General features: G+C 50.8%; 1 protein-coding gene across 5 annotated transcripts in view; it reads right to left on the bottom strand.

Annotated features, from left to right (window-relative positions):
- The window catches only part of SCAP (SREBF chaperone), a 73,831-nt gene that overhangs the window by 5,164 nt on the left and 53,851 nt on the right, over nt 1–14,816 (bottom strand). For 4 of the 5 annotated variants that reach the window (XM_061587225.1, XM_061587222.1, XM_061587224.1 and 1 more), the window contains exons 10-19: nt 14,318–14,412; nt 12,045–12,143; nt 11,454–11,672; nt 10,732–11,147; nt 8,291–8,488; nt 6,917–7,118; nt 6,074–6,189; nt 4,930–5,488; nt 1,138–1,223; nt 418–500 (exon numbers count right to left, since the gene is read on the bottom strand). In XM_061587225.1, coding sequence (XP_061443209.1) covers nt 418–500; nt 1,138–1,223; nt 4,930–5,488; nt 6,074–6,189; nt 6,917–7,118; nt 8,291–8,488; nt 10,732–11,147; nt 11,454–11,672; nt 12,045–12,143; nt 14,318–14,412 — 2,073 coding nt within the window. Of the gene's footprint in view, nt 1–9; nt 220–417; nt 501–1,137; nt 1,224–4,929; nt 5,489–6,073; nt 6,190–6,916; nt 7,119–8,290; nt 8,489–10,731; nt 11,148–11,453; nt 11,673–12,044; nt 12,144–14,317; nt 14,413–14,816 lie in introns of those variants that run through there. The other variant, XM_061587226.1, reaches the window with a different exon arrangement.

Below are 14,816 nucleotides of genomic sequence, written 5' to 3' on the forward strand. Positions count from 1 at the left end.
GACGGGGTGAGGCCTTTTCCTGCGCCCAAAGCACGCTGAAAAGTCAAGAAGCAGCTCTGGGGGCAAATGGCCATCTTTCTGGAAGTTTTCCACTTCTACTGCCAAGATTCAGGTTCTTCGAGAATCTGAAGGGTGGGGTTGGTATGTAGAAAAAAGAGATCCATCTTCGAGGGGGGAAACACAAGGCAAAAAAGGATACAGCCATCACAGGCGTGGAACCTGTAAGTGCAAGACACTAGCAAGGAGCTGCCACTGGTGAGGGAATTCTCTGCTAGCCTCCCATTAACTATCTCCAGGTCAGGCCCTCCAGGGAGGACACAAGTGGAGAGGCTGCGACAACAGCGGGTTGCTGCCAAGAAGCTTCTGCTTCCCCCAAGGGTGGAAGGGGAGAGGGAGGGAGGGAGGGAGCACACTCACCTCTGAGCTGGGAGTGAGCCAAGGAGGTGCGTGTCCTCAAGGAATAGAAATCCAGGGAGCCATTCAGCCTAGCAGCAACAATCCTATTCAAGCGGCATGGAAGAAAAGAGGCATGCATGGACTTGAGGAGCACGCCATCTTCATGTAGGCTGAGGCAACAATATTGTCCAAATGGCCTGAGGGAGGGGGAAAGAATCCGAGCATCCCTCGACCCCATCTCTCTTGCTATTATGGGACCTGAGCAGAGACTATGAGGAGGGGGGCACTTCACTCTAGACAATTGGTGCACAATTCTGAGACTGATGAGTCACCCAGGAATTCCCACAAGGAAAGCAATCAAAATCGCATCAGCCTAGAGGAATTGCTCCCTGAGAGCAGCAAGGACTGGCTGACTAAAGGAAGCAGGAAGAACTGCGCAAAACCCAGGGATCACGCTCGTGCACTTTGTGGAAAGCCGGAGGAGTCCTGGAGGCTCTGCATGAGGCGTCCTTCTCAGGCAAGGCAGGCTGAAACCCTTGCCCTCCCGAGACCGGCAGTCAAGAGAGCTGGGCCCGGAGCCAAGCAACTGCTAATCACTTGGGAAAGGTAGGCAGGCGGGCATGTTGGAGAAGTGGAGGGACAAGGCAGCGCCTCTTAAACGGCTGCTGGTCCATCAGCCGCACACAACCAGCCATCCGCTACTACAAGGTGCTTTGGGGGTGGAGGCACCAGGCTTCTCACCTGCTGTTCAGGAAGACAAGGGAGGTGATGCCTGACTGGCCGTCTTCATTACTACAATGCAGAGTGCCCTCGATAGCATCCCACACCTGCAAGACAAGAGGACAGAATAGTTGGGGGCAAGGAGAAGGCTTGCTCTTATTCCCTAACCTGATGCTCTCCAAATGCTTTGGACGACAACTTCCAACCGGGGGGGAGGCACTCTTCACCACCATGTCTGACTCCCAAAAAGTTCACAAGTTCCACCCCCCTGCTCCCAATCAAAACAAAATGCCCCCCCGCCTCTCCTGCAACAGCCCATGGAGACTGGATCCAGGCGTAGGATCACCAGCTTCATTACCAGAGCCCTCAGAGAGAAGGGGGGAACCTCCCTCTCCCCAAAGAACAGCCTGACATGATGCTGCCAGCCAGAGTCCAGAAGGACAATTCTGAACAGATAAGCGGTGTTAAGCAGCCAGACTCAGAGCACCAGCTTCCTTAGCCCAGCACTGGCCATTCCGAGGGGCAACAGCTCTCCAAGGATGAAGCAGAAGAGGACCCCAGTCCCCACCCAGCTACCTGAGCCCCTCCCAAGATTTGGACCTGGCGTCTCGGCACACAACGCCTGCCCTCTTTGACCAAGGGCTTGGGGCCCTCCCCCAACCTTTCTAGGCTGAAATCATAAGAGGGGGTTGGAAACTAGGCACATGTATGAAATTGCTACCTCAGTTGTGGCCTTTTGAGCTGTGGTTTGTTTGTTTATTGCGTTTAATCTATTTAAGTCCAAAGATGGGGAGTGCAGATGTTGTCAGACTCCAAGACCCAGAAGCCCCGGCCAGCATAGCCAACAGGCAGGGGTAACCGGAAGTGGAGTCCAACAACATCTGGTTCCCCACCCCTAAAAAGAAACCAAATGCACAGTTATAAGATGGTGGGTACTTGGCTCAGCAATACGACATGTGAGAAGGATCTTGGAATTGTCGTTGATCACAAGCTGAATATGAGCCAACAGTGCAATGTGGCTGCAAAAAAGGCAAATGCTATATTAGGCTGCATTAACAGACATATAGTTTCCAAATCACGTGAAGTACTAGTTCCCCTCTATTCAGCACTGGTTAGGCCTCATCTTGAGTACTGTGTCCAGTTCTGGTCTCTGCACTTCAAGAAGGATGCAGACAAACTGGAACAGGTTCAGAGGAGGGCAACAAGGATTATCAGGGGACTGGAAACAAAGCCCTATGAGGAGAGACTGAAAAAACTGGGCATGTTTAGCCTGGAGAAGAGAAGACTGAAGGGAGATAGGATAGCACTCTTCAAATACATGAAAGGTTGACACACAGAGGAGGGCTGGGATCTCTTCTCAATCGTCCCAGAGTGCAGGACACGGAATAATGGGCTCAAGTTGCAGGAAGCCAGGTTTCGACTGGACATCAGGAAAAACTTCCTAATTGTTAGAGCCATACGACAGTGGAACCAATGACCTAGAGAGGTAGTGGGCTCTTCGACACTGGAGGCCTTCAAGAGGCAGCTGGACAGCCATCTGTCGGGAATGCTGTGGTTTGGATTCCTGCATTGTGCAGGGGGTTAGACTTGATGGCCTTACAGGCCCCTTCCAACTCTACTATTCTATGATTCTAGTTTAAAAGATTCACAGCCCATTTTTTCCCCAGAGTCAAAATGGGTTCCAATAAACAGTGCAAAATGTTCCCTGAGATTCTTTGTATCTTTTGGTTGGAACCCCAGTTAGCGTTGCTTCTCATTCCCCTTCCTTAAGATCTTGGGGTGAGTTTTCCCATCCTATCAGAGGCTGGAGAGTAGCAAGTGGGATAGGCTGGGCAGGGACAGATACTCTCTAAGGGCATCTTGGTATATACAAGCCACTTTGCTGGAGCCAGAAGCCATTCTGCAGGACCAGTAATATTTTGGGATATGAATCACAAAATAAAATGAAGCAACATTTCCATACCAGATGAGGAAGTTAATCAGTGGGCCTCTGGCTCATTTGCCTGAGTTAGGGATCTATCCCTGCCACCTGGGCAGGCGTTTCACTTGCTCTGGGTCATGCCACCCTTTAAACAAGGGTGAAGAACGAGATCTGGTTGGTGGTAGAGATCCCAAAACCCCTCCACCCACTGCAGGCAATTTTGACAGGTGGGAAGGGGCACAAGTCCTGCCATCACCTGATGTCCACAGAGCCATTATTTGCAGCCCCAGTTTGAATTCAGGCTGGGAGCTGGGGCTGCAAAGGAAAAAGGTGCCAAATTCAAAAAGCAATGAATTGTAGCAGCAGGTAGAAAGGAAGAATTTGGAGTGCACATACATAGGGTTCTTTTCAACTTAGCCCTGTGGGTTTGCACGTTCCACAGCTGACAACGGGTGATGAAGAGATGGCTGTGGTTTGAATCAGAGAGTTGGAAGGGGCCTATAAGGCCATTGAGTCCCACTCCCTGCTCAATGCAGGAATCCAAATTAAAGCAACGGGTGCCTGTCCAGCTGCCTCTTGAAGGCCTCCAGTGTCGGAGAGCCCACTACCTCCCTAGGTCATTGATTCCACTGTCAAACTGCTCTAACAGTTAGGAAGTTTTTCCTGATATTCAGTCAAAATCTGGCTTCCTGCAACTTGAGCCCATTATTCTGTGTTCCGCACTCTGCGATGATCGAGAAGAAATGCTGGCTCTCCTCTGTGTGGCAACCTTTTGAGTACTTAAAGAGTGCTGTCATATCTCCCCTCAGTCTTCTCTTCTCAAGGCTAAACATGCTCAATTCTTTTAGTCTCCCCTGATAAGGCTTTGTTTCCAGTCCCCTGATCATCTTCGCTGACCTCCTCTGAACCTGTTCCAGTTTGTCTGCAACCTTCTTAACTGTGGTGACCAGACTGGATGCAGTACTCAAGATGAGGCCTAACCAGTGCCAAATAGAGGGGAACTAATACGTCACACGATTTGGAAACTATACTTCTGTTAATGCAGCCTAAAATAGAATTTGCTTTTTTTGCAGTCACATCACACTGTTGGCTCAAGTTCAGCATGTGATCAACAACAATTCCAAGACCCTTCTTGCATGTAGTATTGCTGAGCCAAGTATCCCCCATCTTATAACTGTGCATTTGGTTTCTTTTTCCTAGGTGTAGAACTTCGCACTTATCCCTGTTAAATTTCATTCTGTTGTTTTCAGCCCAATGCTCCAGCCTTATCAAGATTCCTTTGAATTTTGCTTCTGCCTTCCAAGCTATTAGCAATCCCTCCCCATTTTGTATCATCCGCAGATTTGATAAGCATTCCCTGCACCTCCTTATCCAAGTCATTAATAAAAATGTTGAAGAGCACTGGGCCCAGGACTGAGCCTTGCGGTACCCTGCTTGTATCCTCCCCCCAGTTTGAGAAGGAAGCATTGATAAGCACTCTTTGAGTACGATTCTGGAGCCAACTGTGGATCCACCCGATAGTTGTTCCATCCAGTCCACATTTAGTTAGTTTGCTAATCAGAATATCATGGTGCACTTTGTCAAAAGCTTTGCTGAAGTCGAGATATATTATGTCCACAGCATTCCTATAGTTTGGGCCAAATGGGGAGGCCCTCACCACTGTTCTAAGAGAATATGGGCTGGGCTGCAGTGGGGCTCCCTGGATGTGCATGTGGAGGTTTGTGTGGAGCAGCTTCAGGGCAGGGGGCTGAAGCCTTGAGAACTTCAAAGGCCCTCCATGCCCTTTGCAATTCAAACCCAAAGGAGTTTCTCTTTCCAGCCTTGGGGAAACTCAGCAGCTGAGCAAATGCTGTTTCCAAGCCCACAAATAACCCCACAGCCCCCTCCCTTACCTCCAGCCTTCCATTGCTCCGGCCGGCCACAATGAGGTTTCCCTGCAGCTCCAAGCTCCAGATAGAGCTTTCAAAGTCACCGCCCCAAGAGGGAAGGGGCAACGTCTTCTCCAGCCCTGCAGAGGGCTCATCCTCCAGGCTACTCCTGCGGACACCACACTCTCCTTCCTCACCCCCAGAGCTTGGGGACCTAGCCCTGCCAGTCCGGGGGCTGAAGGCCACCTGTCCGTGGGGGGCAGAGAAGCCCAAGTTCACACAGTTCGAGGCGCTCTGCTCCTCATAGACCTTCTCCACCAGGCTGCTGAAGTCGTAGCCTGACTCCTTCTGCCGGCCACAGATGGCCCGGTAGCGGGGCTCTGGGGCAGCTGCCTTGGCTTGCTCAGAGAAGTTGGTGTCAATGAGGGAGGTGAGGTCAGGCTGATCACTGAACAAGAGGGGCTGTGGAGGGCTCCGTGCCCTTTTGAACGGGGGGCTGCCGTCAAAGGTGTCCTCTAGCCCACTCGGGCTGCGGTCCCAACAATCCTGGTAATCAAAGATGCCACTGTTCTCTCGGCGCAACCTGAAAGGCAGCATGAAGAGGAGGACATTAGGTGAGGGACCAGTCAGCAAAGCACAGCTACTCTACTGGACAGGTATCGGGAAAAGGGGGGGATGCTGCCTTGGAATTAAGCAGCCCCCCCACCCAAGCCACTCCATTTATTTGTTCCTTCTGCCAGTGTGTGGCCACGTATTGAAGAAGATTATATATCCATCAACAAGGGAGAAATGAAGTTCTCTTGCACAGGAATTTAAATGAGAAACCACTGGCAACACTTCCTTATGGGATGTTGGGCAACCCTTTATGCAACAGCATTTCTAGAACATATGATGGTAGACAACAAGCTCTTCAGTAGATGGTTAATCTCTCCTCCCCCCCCCTTATGAAACTAGGGCTGGGATTCAAACTCAGGTCCATGATAAGTACTGGAACTTGCTAGCACCGCACCTCTGTTCAAACAACACAGGCTGGCAATAACGTGGCTAGAGGGCAGGAGCATCTTCCAGAGCCAACAATCCAGAACTAAGCAAGGACTTGTAAGCACTTCCACGATAAGCAACAGAGGCCAGCAGTCCATCGGCACGGACGGTGGGAAGGGGCGCTTACCCTTGCTTAGGAATGACAGTGAGGCAGTCGCCGGTCTGAGCATCCCACACCCGGATCTGACCCACCAAGCAGCAGCTGACCAGGAGCATCCCATCACTAGCCAGGCATTCAATGTCCTGCAAAAGAGAGCACACCAACGTGAAGAGCCACTGCATGTGGGAATGTCAGGATCCAGCCCTGACCAGGCAAAATCCCAGATGGCAGGGAAAGCACATTGAACGCCTAGAGGTGCATCACCATAGGAGACTGGCTGCTGGGTCAGACCAGGCTGAGTCCGTCTAATCCAGCTTCCTCCTTCCAGCGTGGCCAACCAGAGGCCTCCAAAAAGTCCACAGGCAAGGCATGAAAGCAACAGCCCTCTCTCCTGCTGCTACCCTCTAGCAATTGGAACTCAGAGGCACAGCACCTCTGAAAACTAAAATCTCCTCTCCCACCCTTCAGCGCAATCAGAACTCCTGGGGCAGCCGACAATGCCTGCAAGTTTCTAGCTTGAACAGTTGCTGGAAAAGTTTATGGGCAGTGGCTGGTGAAGACTCAAGTCTTTTGAGAAAGACTGCTTTATGCCATGCCGCTCCTCGGCCGCCTTCATCCACACAGCTCCTGCCCTTCTGTACGCTGCATGCTCCACTGTGTCCCCTGACTCTGACACCAACCCATACGATCCGTTCGAAACGTGGAACAGATTCTGCGACAGCATTATATTCACATGCAATTCCTCCTATGCTATGTTCAGAATGGAGAAGGCGTGGAACAAAATGCGACCCATCCACAGTGTAACAAGATTTCCTGGGTATTCACACTGAACAGCTCAGGCCAGGCCCAGTTCCCTGACTTGCTTCTTACCATAAGGTGACCCCTGAGGACCAGGGGAATGATCTCTGTCTCTGGTGGGGAGTAGCCATAGTCATCACAGGGCAGGTCTCCTCTTCTCCTCCTGCTGTGGGAAAGCCCATTCTGGCCATAGTTTTTGGGACACAAGATTTTGTACAGGCAAAAGAGTAGGAGGACCAAAAGGATCCCAGATGCCAGGCCCAAAGCAGCGACCCTGAGGTGGACATGGAAGACGGAGAAGCAGGTCATTCACAAATATCTTCTGCCCCGTCCAATCATTTCAAGTCCAACAGACCCAGAGAGGTGCCAGTGGCCACAGCAGGTTCATTTGACACTTGCACTGATGCAACCGAGAGAGATCCCAGGGCTTCATGCTGGTAAAATCTGTGGGATCAAATTAGAACCTTTGCCCAATCCACACAGGCTCCTTCCTGCAGATGTTGAGAAAACACTAAAGCATTGCCCTGGGAGTGGGCAGCCTCCTACCTATGCCAGTGGAGGGCGAGTTGGGGGGAGGGGGAATGAAGCTGCAGTGGAAGATCAATGGGAACAGAGGAAGGGGCTGTGAATGGAGCGAGCTTTCAGATGTAAATCAGTTTCATTCTTTTCATGAAAGACACAAAATATACTATTACATTTGCACTCATTAAATATTTTTATATTCAAATTGGAAATTGATTGCCTTCAAGTCGATCCCCACTTAAGGCAACCCTATGAATAGGGTTTTCATGGTAAGTGGTATTCAGAGGGGGTTTACCATTGCCTCCCTCTGAGGCTGAGAGGCAGTGACTGGCCCAAGGTCACCCAGTGAGCTTCATGGCTGTATGGGGATTCAAACCCTGGTCTCCCAGATCACAGCCCAGCACCTTAACCACTACGCCACACTGGCTCTATGTATGAATAGCTTCCTACAAAACATTTCGATTCAGAGGGGGTTTCCCATTGCCTCCCTCTGAGGCTAGTCCTCCCTAGCTGGCTAGAGCCTGCTCAGCTTGCCACAGCTGCACAAGCCAGCCCCTTCCAGGTCCGCAACTACCAGCTGGGTGGCAACTGGGCTCCTTGGGACTCTGCAGCTTGCCCACGGCTGCACAGGTGGCAGGGCACGTAACCCTGAGCCACTCACTGTGGGGTGATCTTTAGCTGGCCCTTGGCACCCAGGAGACACGAGCGGGGATTGGAGCTCACAGGCTCTGGCCTCCCAGCCAGGCTCTCCTCCCCACTGTGCTAATTAGCCCTTGGCAAATCCTTAGTGGAGAGTGGCTTGGAAACATGCAGCAATACCTGGCAAAGGCTTGGAAACCACACTGGGTGTTCTAATGGCCCAGTCACTTCTCCCCCCTCCCTCTCCATTTGCTGCCCCTCCCACCCAACCGCCGGCTCTCTTACTTGTACAGGGTGACGTCTTGGTGCCCTTGCACTTTGGGCACCCCTTCCGCCCCCCGATCTGCCTGCTCCAACGATTTCTCGCCACTCAGTGAGAAGAAAGGGTGGTAGCGATTTGCCTCGTGAGGATGGCGGGCCTCTAAGGCCTCTTGAGGGTTCAGGTATAGCGTGACCGGGATCACTGGGAGAATGCTGATGTACCTGAAACAGCAATAACAGCAGCAACAATAAAAACAAGACCCATGTAGAAAAGACAGAGACAAGCAGAAGAAATGCATCACTGGACCATATAAGAAGGGCAGAAGGGCAATGACGGTGGGCAGACAAAGAGTCCAGCTCACGGCCAGGGTCCCAGCGATCATGCTCTACAACAGCCTTCTCCAACCTTGTGTCCTCCAGCTGTTTTGAACTACAACTCCCATCAGCCCCGGCCAGCATGACCAGCAGGTTGGGGAGTCTACTCTGACAAGCAGCAGCTGCCCAGAGTCTCAAGCAGAGAAGGTCTTTCACACGTCCCTTGCTACTTTGCTCTTTTAATTGGAGATGCCAGGGACGTCTGCATGTAAAGCAAGGTGTAACTATTTGGGTACAAAACAGATATGCTCCCCATGTCAGCAGCAAACAGCATACATGCTTAAATCACAGCTTTTCTTGATGTGTGAGTGGGGGGGGGACCTACTTTCACACGTTTTGCAGAGGAAAGTGGGCACTGAAACACGCATGGCACTCTCTTCACTGGTGCACGGTGCGCATATGTTGCATGCATGCAGAGACACCAAAGGACATGAAATGTAAAGCGATCCTGGGACACGTCTGTCATTTGAGCTCTTTGTAAGCATTATCCATGCAGAGCCACTCAGCCGGCACTCTTGCTGGGTAAGAAGTGATGTGAATTTAATGCAGTCTCTACAACATGTAGTTAGGTGCGAATCCTCCTCACCATGGAGCTAAATACGGGAAACCTTCCCAGACTGAAGGAAGATCACATGGCAACACTCTGGAACGCCATAAGACATACACAGCCAGAAGTCTCACATTGAACTGGGATATCTTCAAAGTTGAGATTATTCTGTGTGACAGCCTGGGTGCTCTGGGCCTGATTGTTAATAGTTTAAAAAATCTATTTAAAAAACTTTTAGGTTAATAGTTTTTTTGTTTTAAAAAAGTACCCACAAGATTGGTTGGGAGGCACTGTAGTTCAGTGGTGAAGCATGTAGAAGATCTCAAGAAGACAGGGCTGGAAAAGGCCCCTCTGCCCAAAATTCTGGAGATCCACTGCCTGGCTGGGTAGACAATACTGACCAAGATGGGCCGGGGGTCTGACTCAGCATAACACACCCTCCTGTGTTACTAGTAAAATGTCATTAAATTCTGAATTGGGTATCTCAGCATTCAAAAAACAATACCACAAGGTGAATAGTGGTACAGTAGTTTCTTACAACGTAAGAGGTTACAAAAATGTTACAACTTACAAAAATGGCTCAGTCTTACTTAAAGAAGATGATTTTGTTCACTGATTTTTCACTGCCTACTTTTTTTAGCTTTATGGGATATTTCAGTATTGTGTGAATAAACTGGAAGGCAACTTTTAGCAACTTAGAAATATTATAATCAAAACCAAACTATGATACAAGATAGTTTTAGGGGCTCCTGACCCAGGGAGGTTTACTTTCCCTCTCCACCTTCAGAAGATGGCAGGCACAATCTGCCCTAAGCTGCAGCACATGTAAGCCTTGCAGGATCCTTTTTACTCTCTGCTGTTCTTCCTCAATTGTTGCGTAATTCTCTCCTGGATGCCATTTTTTTCCATCCTTGTTCTAGAGTTCCGATTTTCCTTAAAATGTTACTGCTGCTTTGTAAATACTGGCTAGGAAGCAGCACAGAAATCAACAAAACAAATATAATAATCCCAAAATGCACAGCCACAAGGGAAGAGAGCATTGTGCATACAACAGATGACACAGGCGCACAGGAAGAAGGAAACAATGGAAAACGTGAGCAGACAGCCTGTGACTGCACCGGGACATCCAGCGGCTAGGATACACTAGACGAGCCCTAATGGACCAGGCCAGTGGCCTATATCTACTCCAGCGTCCTGTTCTCACAGTGGCCAGTAGGTATCCCATTATGGGAAGTCCACAAGCAGGACTGGAAAGCAAGAGCACTCTCCCCTCCTGAAGTTTCCAGCAACTAGTATTCAAAAGCACGCTGCCTCCAACTAGGGAGATAGCACACAGTCAGCAAGGCTAGTAGCCACTGATAAATGTGTGTAAGCCTCTTTTAAAGCTCTCCAAGCATAAATATTCCCCACATCACAGGGGAGATTTGGGCCACTGACAACCCCTCCCTCTGCTTCTGCAACATGGTCCACAGCTGCAGCCACAACTGGGGAAGAGGCTTTTTTTGCGCTGGCGAAAACATCAGTGTGTCTCCACGCAACTAACCTTTTGGCCAGTGTGATGTTGTAGTAGCTGAAGAGGGACGGCCAGTGCCGGAAGGAGAGCTTCCTCCAGATCTCTTCGTCCTCTGCCCCCCATGTCACTTCCACCTTGGGGCCCAGCTCCGGCTGTCTGCCGCTCCCTCGGTTCTCTCGCTCCTCAGCCTTGGCACGGTGACTGGCCTCTTGCCTGCTCAGCGAATCCAGGGTCTCGTTCTCTGATAGCTGCGGGGCAGGCTCCGGAGGAAAGACAGAGAGGGACAGCTGGGCATTGCCAGTGGGAAGGACCTCCCCGGGGACCGGCATGGCCGGCAGCCCTGCCTCGCCCAGGGGGCTCTGCTCTGTGACTTGAGAGGCCAGGTAAGGGCGGAGGCCCGCAGGGTCTGTGTAAAACAAGATGCCAATCCAGACCATTGTCCCAGTCTGCAGAAAAGACACGGGGAAAGAGGAACATTACAGCATGCAGAACCCCACTTCCCCAGACACGCAAGTCTTCCAAAACCAAAAATCCCAGCCTTTTAAACAAAGGAGCCTTTGCAGACCTCAGAAATCCCTGGCTCTGTTCTGGAGCACCTCCCAGCACCCCGAGAGAAGCCAAAGGAGAGCAAGCCTCCTCAGTGGCTGTTTTCTATGCAGATGATGGATTATCTGCCCCGCTGATTCCCAGCTCACGGGCATTGGGCCAGGGAACCTTCTGCATGCAAAGCGACAGCCCTTCCCCAACCATACCATGATGAGCCTCTGTGCCAACCGGGTCCTGGCAAAAAAGTAGATCACGCGCAGACGCTTGGGCAGGCGCAGATTCCGGAAGGACGAGGGCTGAAGGGTGATGGTGTGCAGGGTGGCCGGCCGCAAGGCTGGCTGGCGCTCATACCGCTGGGAGCGGCTCACTGGCTTGGTGGAGGGCAGGCAGGCTTCGGCCGGGAGCCGCTTGTTCAGATCAGCGAGCTGCCAAGAGGAGGGAAGCGATGGAGCCGGGGTCAGGAAGACGGCAGCAAACTGGACAGTGCCAAGATTCTGGGCAGCACCGACCCATGTGAGACCAGAACCTGTGCTCAGTGAACAGCCTCCAGTGACATGCACCAGGTTAAGTCACCCACACGCAACCCTAGCCTTCTGAAGTGCCTGGGCCTCTTCTCTGGCCTCAGAAGACTGGTCCATGCTCACTCCAAAGCCCAAACAAGCACACCCTTTAGAACAATATGTCAGCAAACGCCCAGTGTTCTCACGAGATCTTCACATTTAAGCCAGTAACTATGAGCATACAAGATTTGGCCACGCAGCTGCCTTGCAAATCTCACAGTCCTGCCTGCCTTTTACCTCCATGCGGCGAATGTCAATGGAGAGAACAGTGGTGAAGAAGAGCATCTGGAGGAAGAAGTCAGACACCAAGCCAACCACAGCAAAAAGGCAGAACTCCTGCAAGGCATAAGATGGGGGTGTGTGTGTTATAACTGAAAGGCTACATCATGCTGATTACCCACCATTCCAGTCTCCCAGCAGAGACAATCATCCCAGAGCAGGCAGCATACACAGAGCTTTGTGTGACAAGAAATCCTGCCCTGCTATGAGCTGTTCATCGCAGACATGACTCAGCCGTTCTCACCCAAAAAGAGGAGCAGCAGTTTTAGTATCCATGCTGCCCAGTACAAGGGGGAAAGGGGTGGGGGTTCACGTTGATCAACACAACTGTTCAGCTACTTGAGGGCCCAACTCTACCTCCAGAGGGCAAGGCTAAGATGGATAGGTTTAAGAGGTAATACCATCTGCTCTTTGTAAAGCTCATCCATGCACTTCACACACAGCTCCTTTCCCTGGCTCTGAAGGCAAGCAACCACTTGGGGAACAGCACATCTGAACTGTTCGTTCAGAACGTCAATAAACCTCTGTTCAAACAGGCTCTGGCTCTTAGGTGGCTTATGTTATTCATCCTCATCTTTAACTCGGAATCACGCAGAATTTTTGATGCTCAAAGTACTTCCCAAATTTGCTCTGGTTTAATCCTCACATTAGAACTCCTGTTTTCCACATGGGGAACCGAGGTCGAGAGGTACCGGGTTGCCAAACACCCACCAGCAATGAACAGGAATGTACGTCCCCCAAGGTCATCACTGGACCAAATACTCACTGCTCTACATTATCAAGCCTTCTGTGTGGACAAGGAAAACGAGGCAATGTGAAGGAAACTCGCTGGGTGCTCTTTAACTTGCATAAATGATGCAGCTCAAAGCAAGGGAGTGAGCTGCACCATTCAGCCGGCTAGTCCAGAGGAAGAACAAGCAGCACTGCAGGGCATTGACGCTCCCTTCCCACTCAACGCTGACAGTCCTACGTGGCTTTTTCTTCACCCTCTTAGAAGCCTAGTGATCCCTTTTCTACAGATGCTTGCTCCGTCTGGGCAGTGTGGCTATCAGAGCAACACAGTGAAACAAAAGGCTCTCCCCACTGGCTGTTGCAGCAGAACTGCTGACCTCAAAAACAGGCTGCAGACTGCCTAGTGGTAGGAAGAGGTGCCCTATGAAAGTCTTGGGACTTCCTCATCTCAGCCAATTAATGCAAAGGTCATGGGCAGGCTGGGACAACTTGGCTCCCTGTTACCAGGATGCCTTGGACTCTGTGACGTGCACACAGAGCGTTATCTCTTCTGTGTCCTTCATGCTCAGGACCACAGATAAGGGACAGGCAGGCACACCCATACTAGTTTGTAGAAAGCAGGCACTATTGTTGCAAAGGCAAGGATGCAGAAATTGGGGCTAAAAGACTTTCATTTCAGTTGTCAGAATTTGCCACCATTCTGTTGTTACAACGCATGAGGATACAGACTCTGCCTGTTCTATCAGTTCAAAATGTATCCTCTGTCCCATCACATACATGCAAAGAATCTTAGTAATATTTAAGATAAGAACACTGAGGGGTGGGGGGAACAGTAATTAATAGCTCCTTCCAAGGCATGTTTGGAAAACGTTTAGGCCACAGTGGATCTCCAAGGGGAAGATCCACCAGGGTAACAGCCCCAATTCAGAGAGTGTACTATCATGAGGCTGCTTTCAGCAGGCTGCAGACCTCACAATGGCAGCAACAGGAAGCGTTCTCCAAGTCTGAACCCACTGAGGGATTTTCAGAGTCAAACCCAGCACTCTCCCCAATCTGAACTGCATCCGGATGGCAGCAAGATCCCAACACAGGTGGCTGAGGTGTCCCCAGCAGCCAAGCCCCATCCACACTTGTTCCATACTCGCTTCAAGTCACTGTCCAAGGGGGAATCACCAAGGAAGAATCGCAGGGCTGCAGAGACACTACTGACCCTTGACAGGTCTCAAGCCAACCAAAACATGACAATGTATGATGAGCTGGCATACTGAGCTTGCTGAAAATCCTAGCAATTGTAAATTGGGTGGCTGAGGGCAAAAATGCTGGGGACTACTTGGGATGGCAACAAAGTAGACTGAGGAAATGGGCAGAAGTCCTATTACAGCTGAGTGTTCCAGGATGCTCTGCAGGAGGTGGGGAAGTGCCAAGTTAATCTACACCCCAAAGCACTGAAGGCAAGTGAGGCTTCTGCTCCACAAGAACCCACCACCTCCACCAGGTACCTGGATAGCTGGGACGAAGGTGAAGTAACCAATCAGAATAATCCCCAGTTCCGTGGCCATGTTCTTCATAATTGACCAGCTCTCGTTGCTCAAACCTGGAAAAAACGGGACACGCAGAGAGTTGAGGTTAAGGTCAGTGATCAGAGACAAAAGGGCTCCTGGGTTCTTCCCCACTACTCCCAGTAGGACCTGCAGTGGTCACCCCCAACATGCAAGCATCTTATGGCGGCAGCAGTACTGTTGTAAAGCGGGGGAACTGTTTTGGCCAGGTGGGCCAGATCTTTATCTCCACCCGCTCCTTGGGCCAACTTTAACAGATAGATGGGACCAGCTACTTTTCACTCATTTAATGGAATAATGATGTCAGATGACTGGTCTTGCCCATCTGCTAAAGTTGGCCCAAGCAGGATTGAATCCCCCTATCCCCTACCCACCAGCTGATGGATAAAGGGTTCAATCCTGTTTTCTGCAGGGTTTGGGTGCGAGAGAGTGTTGCCTG

Source organism: Rhineura floridana, chromosome 10 (assembly GCF_030035675.1).
Source record: "Rhineura floridana isolate rRhiFlo1 chromosome 10, rRhiFlo1.hap2, whole genome shotgun sequence".
Classification (NCBI taxonomy): Eukaryota; Metazoa; Chordata; class Lepidosauria; order Squamata; family Rhineuridae; genus Rhineura; species Rhineura floridana.